Source organism: Myxine glutinosa, chromosome 8, assembly GCF_964187855.1.
Source record: "Myxine glutinosa chromosome 8, kmMyxGlut1.1, whole genome shotgun sequence".
NCBI classification, from domain to species: Eukaryota; Metazoa; Chordata; class Myxini; order Myxiniformes; family Myxinidae; genus Myxine; species Myxine glutinosa.
In genome coordinates, this window is record NC_136268.1 from 91211940 (window position 1) to 91226011 (window position 14072).

Sequence of the window (14072 nt, forward strand, 5' to 3'; positions counted from 1 at the left end):
TCATACCGAAAGCGGAGGACAGAAATTGTGTTTTCACATCTGTCTGTTTGACTGTGAGCAGGACATTTCAAAAGATGTAGACGGATTTGGACAAAAGATTTTGGACAGGTTGGATGTGTGATAAGGACGAAGAGATTCCATGTTGAAGATTTCATTACTTTTCTGAAATTTGTCGAATTTGTTGTTCACTTGGAAGGTGTGGGTTACGATGTGTAAATAAAGGTGAAAAAGTCTGATTTAATGCAATTTAATTCCAGGCTATAAGGCAACAAAAGGTGAAAATTTGAAAGGGGGTGTAGACTTTCTATAGGCACTGTATGTGTGTGCACATGCCAGTTGCTGGCTTCTATCTCCACTCGTGGGTAGATCTCAGGAAGTGGAATGGTGATCTACCAGGTCTCAAAGTGTGTGTGTGTGTGTGCGTGTGTGTGACTGCCGATCCACTCCCTTGTATTCACAGGAAATGGTAGGAACTCAACAGCTCACATCTGCAGATATTTCTCAAATTTCCTATATTTTTATGAGTCCGATTTGAATCCAGGACCACAACCGTTATGGTTAACCACCCTAAAATTGCCATTCTTGAGTCTGAAAATTATGCTTAAAAGACTATTTGATTTACACATTTCGTTCCAGCAGAGACATGTGGTTAAAAGTGCCCCATCTAGCGGAGGTGAGTGACTAAAACACACACACACACACACACACACACACACACACACACACACACACACACACACACACACACACACACACACACACACACACACACACACACACACACACACACGTGAAAGGCCTTGTTTGCACTCATGTCATTTTGAAAGCTCCATATTGCCTTGGCTTTTATGACCTGGTCAAGGAACAATGATCTTGACTTAACTGCATGAACAATTATTTATGAATTCCCAGGGGGGTTGAGATTTTCATTGGCAATTACAACATCACAGTGTTTGGCCTTGGGTCATTCAATTATATCAAGAGCTAAGCAACAGATTCGGCACAAGCTCATATAGCACAGTTGGAATACCATAAGACCGAAGATCCTGGTTTTAGCATTTTTGTAGGTTTAACTTCGGAGAGACGATGTCACAATTCATTTATAGAATTGCATTTGTGTCTTTGAAAGGCATTTTCTGCAAGGGAAAGTTTCATGAATTTAAAGTGACTGTCATTTCCCCTGGGAAAATAGTAAAATTGATGTAAAACCTTGATGATTACATTTTTCAATGAGTCTGGGGAATAATGTGTAGCATTGTCTTAGTTCTGTATCAGAAAAATCCAGGAGGGAAGAGCTTGAGAACAAATTTCAGTGGAAGTTTAATGTTCTTTGCTATGAACAATATGAACGAGTACAGTGTTTTCAAGGAGCAAATGAATAGGTAAATATTATCCCTAGTTACTAAAAGTTACTAAACCTAGTTACTAAACTAATTATATACTTATTGATGTCATGAATTATTTTCACATTTTTGAGAAGCCCCTTATCCCTTCAGAAACAAGATGCTCTATTTCCATACCACAAGATATGCAAAGCACTTTTAAAGGAATAAAGACAATGTGTCACAATCTGTCTTGGGTTGACCATATTTCTCAAATTGCCTCTAAAGAAGGCTGATGCAACAGTATTCTACACAGTACCAAGTCCTTTCTGAGCCCTCACAACTCATTACAGTGTGTAAGGCTTTCATCTGTAGTCTCACGGAGTATGACTCCCTATTCCTGGCTGGTGCAGCTCCTCTTCACACTCATCCCAAGGAGAGAGTCCAAGGCTCTCCATGTTATTGGTACATCCTGGTAGAAGGCCGAGTTCCAAGGTCTGCTTCGTGCCCATTGCAGCGAGGTTGGCAGACTCAGTTTTTCCGTTGCCTCACTTCTTGTTTCACTCCTCCCATCCCTCCATCCTCACCCAGTCCACAATGAGGGTTTGGAGGGTTCTCCTCCCCAATTATAGGCTGAATGTTTTATTCCATTCCTTCATCGATCTATTATCTTGTCTGTGGAACTGACATTTTTCTGTTGTCTCTTACTCATCTCTGCAGTGTTTGAAAATCACTGGGCATCACCAACTCATTGTTTCTTCAATACCTACTCCCAATCTCTTGTCTCAACTTTTGTATTATAAAATAAATAATTTATACAAGTAACAGTAACACTTCAAACCCTGATGGCAGCACGAAGTTTGGCTGAGCGAGCACAAGGATTTCGTTCAACCTCTTCAAAACTTGCTTTTACAACCTTCTTTGACATGATTTGCCACTTGACAGCTTCCTGCACAGTCAAATTTTTAGCTTCCTTGCTTTCTTCCAAATCTTGCAATCCCCTCCTTGGGAGTAGGGTGGGAATTTGGAGAGGGCCAGAAGCAGGATCAGTTGGTTACTACAGCATTTGTGACAGGCAGATTTCAACAGCACATTACAAATAACTGATAAAAAAAAAAATTAAACCTTAAATTTCCTTCCTCGAATTCAATAAAATACAATGCATGAAAAAAGTAACAAAAGGAACGAGTCCTGGAAAGCAGATTTGCTTGTGTTGGGCATCCCATAACAGACAAAATTACACATAACATTGCAAGGACCGATTTCGTAACACGCAATAAACCATGGTACAAAGTCAGGTAGTTGAGCAAAATAAATTTGGAATTTGAGGCAATGCAAGAAGAATGGTTCAGAATGGTAGCAGCTGTTCATTCGGTTGTGATTTTTTTTTTTTTTTTAATATGGAATCGAGGCTCGTGTAAGAGCTAACACATTAAACATGAAAAGATGCACAAACACATAAAACATGCAATGAAGGGAGCGGGAGACAAGAGGGGGAGAGAGGGAAGTACACAAGCACAACAACAGAAGAGAACAGGGACGTCGGTAGATCTGTGGAAGGGGGAGGGAGGGGTACATGGTATAAATCAAATGAACACTTCTAGGAATTTCAGGAAAGAAGTTGGGGATTTAAAGAAGCGGATTTGGGGTGTTTTAACGGGGGTAGAAAAGATCAAGGTTTTGGATGGGAGCCGAGTTCCAAGATGGTGGTGAACAGCTGTTTTAAAGACCTGGAGGGAGGAGAGGGATTGAAGAGAGTGTGAGAGTTTGTTACAGAGGCGGGAGAAATGAGGAGTGAAGGAGTGAAGGTGAGCAGAGAGTCTTAATTTTGGCAGTTTCACCAGAAGAGGGTTGCTGGCAGATCTTGTGTGTCCTGCAGGAATATTTGGCGGACAGAGCAGGGGGAGCAAGGCTGGAGAGGAGTCGGTAGAAGACAGAAAGACCACCAACCTGCCTGTGGTGAGGGGGAGAAACGCCCTCAGAATCAGCTTCATCATGGGAGATTACAATGATTCTGAATGCTTTAGTTTCAACCGCTTGAAGCTGAGCTAGGTGTGAGGCAGGAGCACCAGCCCATAGGGGAGAGCAGTATTCCATTAAGAATATTCCTTACATTTGTAACACGAGATCAGACATTTCTTTAGCATATTTGTGAAAATTTTCAATGAGGGGAAATATTTAAAGCCATCCATCATATCATATTCCAGATTTTGGGACAAGAGAAGCAAATGATGTGCTGGAAAGATACAGTTCCATGCTTAGGGAAATGGAATACGAGACAAATTTCCATGATAATTGACGATCAATGTAGATGCCAAGATTGTTTTTTAACGTTCAAGTTTCCAGTCAAGGACTGTGCACAGTAAACCCTCGTCGGGTTTCGGTTCCTGGAAAACAGCGTTTTCGGCAAAACAGTGTTTCACAAGTGCAAGACCTCATGGGATAAATGGGGATAAGGGAACGTAGCCACATAATGTAACACAAAGACAAATATTTCACATGTTCTTTTGTAAAGAAAAACCTCAAAGGGAATTTATATGTATACATTTGTAGGGTGGGGGTTAATTGTTTGAGGCTGGGAGATAACTTGCTGAACATTCACTGGTGATCACGTGTTTTTATGGAATACAAACTCTCGTATGGCCACGCCACCAACCACCGTAAGGCCACTCCCAGGGTATAAATAGAACGAATTGATGATGGGTGATGGTGATGGAGATAATAATCAAAGTCAACTTGACTGGGCTATTTAACGACGGCCGGATTCATGTAAAGAAATCATTGCATTAATCAATAATTTTGTGTAATATTCGTCATAATCCCAATACAATTAGTTATAATTTTCGAACCATATTTTACTTTCTTGTTTATCAGAGTATTTATTACAGACCATGTTGACTTTATCATGGATTACACCTGAGGGAAGGATGGCTTGGGTAAAAATATAGGCTCCACATCAAACATGTACAAAATTCTACTCTGAAATGTCTGCTGTAAAGTCGTACGCCTTTAAAAGCCATACCTTTTATTCTGGAGCATTTCCATAACGACCAACACTGATTAAGATGCCAGAATACATTGCTAAATTACCAAATTGAGAGATCGCTAAACTACCATAGTGTACTTCTTTCTTTCTTCTTGAGTCAGGCTAGCACAATAATGGCTGAAGCAATTACAACAAGCGTTACGCCTCGGTCCCCCGTCGGTGAAGTGATGAGTTGACAAAGTGGAAGACGCAAGGCGGCCATCTTGGATTTTGACTTGGCGACCCAATTTTCAATGGCGTTCTCCCTTATGCGCAGATACACACACCAGATTAGAAGTTAGTAATTCGTTTATTTTTCAAGATATTTCTCTCACAAGGTTCAGACATATATATGGTGGCGGCCATCTTGGATTTGGACATGGCGACCCAATTTTCAATAGCGTTCTTCCTTATGCCTAGATACACCCACACACACACCAGATTACAAGTTGGTACTTCGCTTATTTTTCAAGATATTCCGCTCACAAGTTTCAGACATACATCGGGGCGGCCATCTTGGATTTTGACGTGGCGACCCAATTGTCAATAGCGTTATTCCTTATGCCTAGGTACACCCACACACCAGATTAGACGATGGTACTTCGCTTATTTTTCACGATATTCCGCTCACAAGGTTCAGACGACTGGGCATCCTCCGTCATGCGAAGTCCTTACTTGGCACACCTGAGCTCCTCACCACATACAAGGCTTTCATCCGCAGCTCAATGGAATACTGCTCTCCCCTCTGGGCTGGTGCTCCTGCCTCACACCTAGCTCGTCTTCACGCTGTTGAAACCAAAGCGTTCAGAATCATTGGAATCTCCCGCGATGAAGCTAACTCCAAGGGCCTTTCATTCACTCACCGCAGGCAGGTTGGTGGTCTTTCCGTCTTCTACCGACTCCTCTCTGGCTTTGCCCCCCCAGCTCTCTCTCTGGGCTCTGTCCCCCAAATATTCCTACAGGTCGCACAAGATCTGCCTGCAACCCTCTTATGGTTAAACTGCCAAAATCAAGACTCTCTGCTCACCTTCACTCCTTCATTCCTCTTTGCTCCCGCCGCTAGAACAAACTCCCTCACTCTCTTCAATCCCACTCCTCCCTCCAGGTCTTTAAAACAGCTGTTCACCACCATCTCTTATCTTCCCCCATCCAAAACCTTGATCTTTTCTACCCCCGCTAATTTCACCCCAAATCCACTTTTTTGAAATACCAACTTCTGTCCTGGAAGTCCTTGGTGTCCTTGTGTTTTATACTTCTCCCAACCCCCCCCCCCCCTTCCCACGCCTCCTCCCCCCAAGCCCTCTCCCTCCCACACATCTCCCGATGTCCCTGCTCTCAAATGTTGTGTTTGTGTGCTTCCCCATCTCTCCTCATCTTGTCTACCGCTCCCTCTTTTTATATATTTTGTGTGTCTGTTTGATTTGTTTGTGTGATTAATGTTAGCTCTTTCACGAGCCTCGATTCTGTATGCAAAAAAAAGAAGAAAAAAAAGGACATACATGGCGGCGGCCATCTTGGATTTTGACGTGGCGACCCAATTTTCAATAGCATTCTTCCTTATGCGTAGATACACCCACACACCAGATTACAAGTTGGTATTTCGCTTATTTTTCAAGATATTCCGCTCACAAGGTTCAGACATACATGGCATCAGACATACATGGCGGCGGCCATCTTGGATTTTGACGTGGGTCGCACCCGCACACCAAATTAGAATTCGGTCCTTCGCTTACGCACGCAGCAATTACAATTATTCTAACGCGAGGAAGCAACAGTCTGTGCATTGTCTCCGAGACATTGCACTCATAATACAAAAAACAAAAACAAAAAAACACCAACCAAAATCTGACACAACAAGCCATTGCACGACATTTACGCATGCACAGACTGGGAAACTCTGCCATAAGATCCGCCGTATATTGCAAGGTAACTGCAATATATGTAATTTATGAAGGCAACGGGCCCAGAATAAGCAGAACTGTTTAGCAAATACAGGTACCTGTTCATCTCGGCTACGCAAGCCTCTTCAATCACACTCTTCCCCTCCAGGATTTCTAGCAGCTGGTGCAACACCATCTCGTGTAATTCCCTGTCCTAACACACAATCTTTTTATCACCATGAATCCTACCCTAGCCCAATCACCTTACTTGCTGTTGTATTCACCTCTTTTTCAGCTTTTATCTTTCATATTTATTCCTGCTCTTTCCCTTGCTCATGTCCAAGCATGGTACCACTGCACCACTGTCAGTATGTTGCCCATTTAACCTTTTTGTGCCTCAGCTTCACAATAAGAGATGCCTCTCCCCGCTAATCCACCATCACACAGAACTTTATCAAACTTTTAATTAAAATAATTTAGAAACATGCATTTTAAAAGGCACTATTGCATATTGACCACCATTGTACTTCTCAGTACTTTCGAGCAAAGGTCCTTCTTTTACGCATTTATAAAAGCACACTGGGTCATAAAACTTCAAAGACAGGAAAGCTAAAATAGAGCACAACTAAACAAAGTGCAATAAGCCCAAATATGTATACCTGCCGCGAATATGTGCTCGTGCACCCAATCCAATGGGAGAATCTTGTGGGACACCTTGCAAGAAGCGCTTAACAATCCGATCTTCTATCGAGTGGAATGCAATTACAGCAAGGCGTCCACCTGGCTGCAAGGCAGAAAATCTCACAGTTAAAAACAATATAATGGAGCAAAAATACAAACAAACAAATAAAACTCGACATTGCCTTCCTCCTCTGCTCCTCATTGCACAAGAAGAATAAGGAGAAGAAGGATACAAAAATCGTTAACACATACTCGAAATATTATAAACTTGCTTGAAGTAACACAAACACATCACAGCATCTTATGCTGGTAAATGGGTACGAGTGGGCTAAATATGCCAACTGTTCCAAGAAAGAACACCTCCTGACATTTAATTTTGTTTATTCGTACACTTGGTGTGAACACAGTTAGGGTAGGGTTCGCATCCCTCAACTGTAGGCGACCAGTGACAGGGAACCGAGTCGCATCAACCAAAGAGTTAGTTCCTATGGCCAGGTGACCGAGAGAGACACAAGCTTTTCTATGACTCCAATTTCACAAATGAGTTCAAATGCATGAAATATGTCCAGAGAATCGGCCATGATCTGTCGTCTGAGATTCAGGTTGTTGAAGCTAAAACTGACATTATCTTTTCAACATAATCATTCCTCCCACAGGATGCCTCTGATTCCTCTGGCTCTCCCCAACTATTGTCTCTCCTATCCTGGTGGTGGGGTTGCAGTTCACATCAACAACTCCATTGCTCACTGTCCATGTACTGCTCTCGCACCTCCAACCCTCCAGGGGGACCTTTGGTTGTGCTTTCCTTTCTGCAACCACCTCGTTGTCTGTGTGCTGTACCATCCTCCTTACAGTGATTACTACATCCATCGACCAACATGGAGCAAATTATACCCACCTACCCCAACGTTCTCTTCCTCTAATGCAGCGATTTAATCTGTCACCATTTCATTTGTCTGGGAGTCGGTACCTCTTCAACCAACCACAACATTCACAGCAAAGGGCTTCTGCATCTCCAGCAGACTGACCGAATCTGTAAACTTTCAAACCTGGATTTCTACAAATGGCAAATCCTCCTCGCTGGACGTGGTAATGATCAACTTTCTTTCAAACGTCTTTTGTTCCTCCACTGCTCCAATTGGTTTATCTGATAATGTTCTTGTGAGAGTCCACATCTGTGTGGCTGTTGTCAGATATCTGCTTCAGGATTGCAAGCTGCCCTCTCAATTCAGAATTTGTCTTCCATAGCCTACTCCACTGACATTTGTGTCACTTGGGATTTCTTAAACAAAAGCCTGCTCTCTCTCTCTCTCATCCACAGGTTTATCCCATCTCAACTGCAGCTATCGTACCCATCCTACTGCCCCTGGTGTAAGGAATCCTGTGACGAGGTAGTTGCCTTCAAATAAATTGCTGCATTTTCAGTGAAGGGAAATCCACCCGAAGGCAACCTCAGATCATTCCAGAAAACAACATCTGGCCAACCTCAAGGCTGAACTTTCAAACTTGTCTCCTTCCTCAAATACCTGGTGGTAATTTGTCAAATCTGTCTTTGGTGTATGCTCCTGTCCATCCCATCCCTCACTTCAAATGTCACCACAGCTGACTGCTTGTGAGAAGGCCAAAGATCAACCCTGAAGTTGTTGTACAGGAAAAGACATGTAGTGTGGGCAAAACAGAGATGGTACCAACAGTCACACATGTGCTGTCTGTAACTGGAACAGATATCATCAAGCTCCTTATGAACAAATATCAAATAAGCTGAAATTCACAGGAGACTGCACAATTTGGTGATGCATGTCTTTCATAAAGTTGTAATTAAGTCATGCAGCAAGATTTTTTTTTTTTATGGACGTGAATTGGTATGATCTTGAGCGTTGTCAAATGAAATAAATTACTGTCTATTCAAGTGAATATTAAACACAATGAAGAGCAAATCTTGGAAAATTGTTGGATCATGTTAATACAGTACATTAATTTGCAGAATTGGATATCAGTGTTGGAAGTGTGGAAAAGGTAATTCATTTGAAATTCAATAATGTTTGTGTAACGCAAGTAGTACACCGACAAAGATCATGGCTCGCTTGACACTCTGCCAATAAGATACCTGAAGGAGTCGTCCAGAAACTTCCAGTGCAGCTAAAAGCTCAGATGGCTCGTTGTTAACAAATGCTCTGATCGCCTGGAAAGCACGCGTTGCTACATGAGCCTTCCGATTCAACCGATCTCTGCTGATTGTTCCTGCTGGGTATGCACCTGGACCGAATAAAACAATACAATACGTTTCAATACGAAAGCAATTCAAAGTTCATAACATGCAAATGTTCAAAATGAAAGGAACCCTAAATCAAGCCCATTTCCAAAGCTGTAAAAATTGTATTTGAACCTTATTTTTGAACAATGCATTAAACTTTAAGTAGCCCTGCTCACCCCCACTCATTTGTTCCTCTTTTTCCCTACCTGTGGAATCAATTCCCACATCCTCTTCAATCTCATTCTTCCCTCCAGGTCTTCAACACAGCTGTTCACTCCCATCTCAGATTGCCCCCAATCTAAAACCATAAACTTTTCTACCCTCGTTAACCCCACCCAAATCCCTCCTCCTTCCAATTTTCCATTTTTCTCTCCTTGGAGTTTCCTTCTGTATCCATCTTGTCCATCACATGCATCCTCTATCCATTTTGTCCACCCCATCCATGCGTGTTTTGCGTCCGGTTTTGTCTATTACGTCCTGATCTGTTGAGTGTAGTACTCTTCCATGGGCCTCAACTATGTACACAAAAAACTATGTATAGCTCATTGCTAAAGGAAACGTGGCAAAGTATTTTAGAAGTAGTATAGTCAGCTTTGAATGATCTAGGCCTAATTTGATTTGCAACTAAACTATAAACTGCTATCCTATTGCTTCACAGGTAGCCATTGCATCAATGACCTTACCATTCTTTGAAGAGACTTACGACTTAACTTCCAGCCTGCTAGTAATAACGTGTGGATGTAAAGGATTCCACAGTAAATTTGAAACACACAAGACTAAATCTGCCAGGCCTCGACAAATTCAGAATTCCTCATCTTTGACAAGTGCCTTGACAGCATCGAGCAATATATAATGGTGACCTGTCTCGGGTAAATTCTCAGCAGTCACTCTTAAGTTGTCATGGATGCCTTGATTCCCCACATCTGGTATGTGAAATAGATGATGACAACGACTGCTGCAGGAGAAAATTAAAAAGGTAGTTTAGAATCACTTTGCACTGTGGTAGAGAATGCATCCTTTACCCCAAGCTTCAATAGTGCCATAAACCTGGTGTTGGCTTCACAGTTAAGATGGCTGGCTTGAGATATCAGGGTCTTCAGTTCAAACCCCTATCATGCTGTTGAATCAACGCCAGGTGGGTTGAATCAGCCTGTCTTCCTTCCGAGGTCGGCAGAAAAAGTACCAGCTCACTGGGAAGAATGAGTATCCTACGTCAGAGCGGAGACCCATCCAGGATTGTGCCCAATAGCCTAAGAAACTGCTTCGGCGGTCCTATGCATATAAAGATGCAAAAAGTGTGGTCTTATTCTTCTTCAATAGTACCATAGAATGGTAACAATATAGAGGTATTTTATTTCTACGTTTAATTCCACTGTGGGAGGTGCTGCTGGTGGGAGATAGTGGTGGGAGATAGTGGTGGGATTTCTTTTAAAACAGCAGCAGTTCCTATTAGCTTTTCCTGTAATGGTGTTTGTTAGGCATTTCTGCATTTTTGGACCAGCTCTGATGAAAGAATGGTGACATACATTCGTCAAGATATCCGAATGTGAATATAAATGTAACCTGCTGATGGTACAATTTTCAGCAAGATATCATTGTTGTGGTCCTTCTTGGCACAGGTTGTGGGGATGGGATTTGTAGAAGCAATAAAGATGCCACAGTGCATTCTATATATTGTACAGACTGGTCAAACAAATGGAACATGTCTTTCAATCCTGACAAATCTCACACTCTCACTATGTCTCTCCGAAAAGACCGACTGGACAACCCTCCATTCCACTTTCTCAACAATCCTCTCCAAGAGGTTCTGTGGCTCAAGCTTTTGGGTCTCACTATCTGCCATCATCTTTCTTTGGAAAACCACATTTCCAAGCTGGCCTCCAAAGCCAGTCGCCGTCTGGGCATCCTCCGTCGTGCGAATTCCTTCCTTGACACACCTGAGCTCCTCACCACATACAAGGCTTTCATCCATAGCTCAATGGAATACTGTTCCCCCCTCTGAGCTGGTGCTCCTGCCTCACACCTAGCCAGGCTTCACGCTGTTGAAACCAAAGCTTTCAGAATCTTTGGAATCTCCTGCGATGAAGCTAACTTCGAGGGCCTTTCACTCACTCACCGCAGGCAGGTTGGTGGTCTTTCTGTCTTCTACCGACTCCTCTCCGGCCTTGCTCCCCCAGCTCTCTCTGTGCTCTGTCCCCCAAATATTCCTACAGGTCGCACAAGATCTGCCAGCAACCCTCTCATGGTTAAACTGCCAAAATCTAGGCTCTCTGCTCACCTTCACTCTTTCATTCCCCTTTTCTCCTGCCTCAGGAATAAACTCCCTCACTCCCTTCAATCCCACTCCTCCCTCCAGGTCTTTAAAACAGCTGTTCACCACCATCTCTCATATATAAAAAATGCCCCATCCAAAACCTTGATCTTTTCTACCCCCGCTAATTTTCACCCCAGATACACTTTTTTGAAATTCTAACTTCTTTCCTGGAAGTCCTTGCAGTGTCCATATGTTTTATACCTCTCCCAACTCCCCCCAAGCCCTCTCCCTCCCACAGTTCTCTCGATGTCCTTGCTTTCAAATGTTGTTTGTGTCCGTCCTTCCCCTTCTCTCCCCATCTTGTCTACCGCTCCCCTTATTTTGTGTTTTGTGTGTCGGTTTGACTTTTTGTGTGATTAATGTTAGCTCTTTCACGAGCCTCGATCTTGTATACAAAAAAAAGTAAAATAAAAATACTGCAGTCACAGATCACTCGGGAGATGGGGCAGGATGGATGTTTTAATACAGAGGATATTTATTTTAACTATGATTTACATAGATCATTTTCATATAACTCTTCATTGCTAAAGATAATATTGATGGCTCCTGGTTGTGATTAGTAGGGTGGAAGACAATGTGGCCAGGTGGCAGATGGCACTTGCTGGTCCAAGATCGTGCAGCAATCGCTGTAATTGGACTCAATCTGCCACCCTCACCAATCACAGTGTGGTTTGCATCATTAACCAGTATAAAGCCATAAGGCTGCAAATTCACTAAGTGGAAGGAACAGCGATGTGTTGCCCCGACGAGCCCCATAAAGGGCTAAACGAGACGGTGGCTTTGCTTTTTATCTGCTTGGTGATAGCATATGATCTACATATATACTAGTAAAAAGCCATCAAAAATGACAGGTTGGAACAGTTTATTCGACGGTGCAACCTTGTGGGTGTGACAAAGTCTGAAGCCTCAGCCTAGTGTCAGGTGTGCTTATATCTTTATTTAATAGACTTTGTACAGACATAAATGAACACTTACATTACTCTGCGCACATTGCACATCACATGCAGCGAATTTCACCTCTCTGAATGAATGAATGAATGATCGTTTTAAGGCCATTTTTTCCCAGCTGGAGCAGGGGTTAGCCTTGCGGGCCCCATGACAATCATGGTGCCCTGTTTGAGGCAATGTTTTTATGACCGGATGCCCTTCCTGATGCCAACCCTTGGTCACGCTCTTACGATGCGCAGGGATACGGTGCACCTATTCTAAACCGGGGTACACACCGTGATCATTCATCCCAGCAAAGCTGGTACTCAATTTGCCGACCTCGGAAGGATGACAGGCTGAGTCAACCCCCCTGGCGTTAATTCAGTGATCGACCGGGATTCGAACCCAGGATCCTAGGATCCCAAGCCGGCACCCTAACCGCAAAGCCAACACCAGGCTAATACAGAGGATATCTCTGCACCATGTATTTAATGTTATTTTTTTTTAAACGCTTCTGCACACCACCCTTGATGCTCGGCTGGTAAGCCACTATCTACAATTCCAATACAAGAGACATAATTACTCTTACGGAAAATGTTTATCTGAATTTGTTTTATCCTCAAAAATAGACCGTAGTGAACAAACATTTCTCTTAAAAGATTGGCCTTTAAAACCTACCCTTATGAAGAGGGACAGACATCTGTACAAACACACAAACTGACTGTGTTTTATATGGTAGATAAAGTTGGAGCTGAGTTTATGTTCTTTTTTGCATGATCAGTGTGTCATTAATTGTATTATTTATTAAATTGCACCTGCTTTGGATAACGACAACAAAATGAATGTGATAGATTCATTAACATGTCTATTTTTGGCAAATAAAAAAATGCTTTCATGGTGCGTTAAAGCAGGTTACATTTTGTAGTTGACTTGTAATGCATCCAGGGCAATGTGGGATGAGCACCAAATGAGGAAAACCAGACTAACTAAAGAAAGTACACTCAAATTTGGTTACTTCACTTTTATAACATGCAAGCATGAACTTGAATGGGGTACGTTGCAAAACAGAGTTTTAAATGTAAATAAGATGAGCATATTATTTGTTCTTTTCAAACAAGCTTTCAAACAAGTTTATGGTTTGAAGGATAATTTTTTGATATTTTTGACCATTGAGTGAGTGATAGGGCTAAAACCGATATTTTTTTTATGTTAGAGGCTCCAGGCATGGACTATATAGTCCTCATCGAGGCCAGGCCTTAAATAAAAGTGAAGAAAAGTGTATGATGAAAGGTGTATGATGTTTGTTTGCGAGGAGAGGTTGAAGCTATCCCGGTAACTATAGTTTGAGTGAGACAGAAAGTAAGACCAGAAATCCTGACACGGAGCATGTACGATGGTTCCGGGCACCACTTTAACGTTCCTAAATCAGGACGGTCGTACTACCCTGGGCGGTTGCTGTCTACAACCTACTACCCGTGACGAAAATCTGAACTACTATCTGAAGGTACATCCTACTATCTGAAAATGGTCTCAAAATTGATGCAGCCAAATAAAAGTTGTGTGTGCTACCACATTAATGATAACTTCAGTTAATAACTAAGAGTTTTCACTGCACAAGATCTCATAAAGCATTACAAGGCACACGACAAAAACACACATGAAGTAACAA

General features: G+C 42.4%; 1 protein-coding gene across 8 annotated transcripts in view; it reads right to left on the reverse strand.

Annotated features, from left to right (window-relative positions):
• Positions 1 to 1307: 1307 nt before the first annotated feature.
• The window catches only part of METTL15 (methyltransferase 15, mitochondrial 12S rRNA N4-cytidine), a 25760-nt gene continuing 12995 nt past the window's right edge, over positions 1308 to 14072 (reverse strand). For 2 of the 8 annotated variants that reach the window (XM_068124812.2, XM_068124811.2), the window contains exons 5-7: positions 9016 to 9164; positions 6887 to 7011; positions 1308 to 2326 (exon numbers count right to left, since the gene is read on the reverse strand). In XM_068124812.2, coding sequence (XP_067980913.2) covers positions 2158 to 2326; positions 6887 to 7011; positions 9016 to 9164 — 443 coding nt within the window. In that variant the 3' untranslated portion in view covers positions 1308 to 2157. Of the gene's footprint in view, positions 2327 to 3163; positions 3277 to 4311; positions 4614 to 6346; positions 6442 to 6886; positions 7012 to 9015; positions 9165 to 14072 lie in introns of those variants that run through there. The other 6 variants (XM_078783503.1, XM_068124813.2, XR_013624344.1 and 3 more) reach the window with 5 other exon arrangements.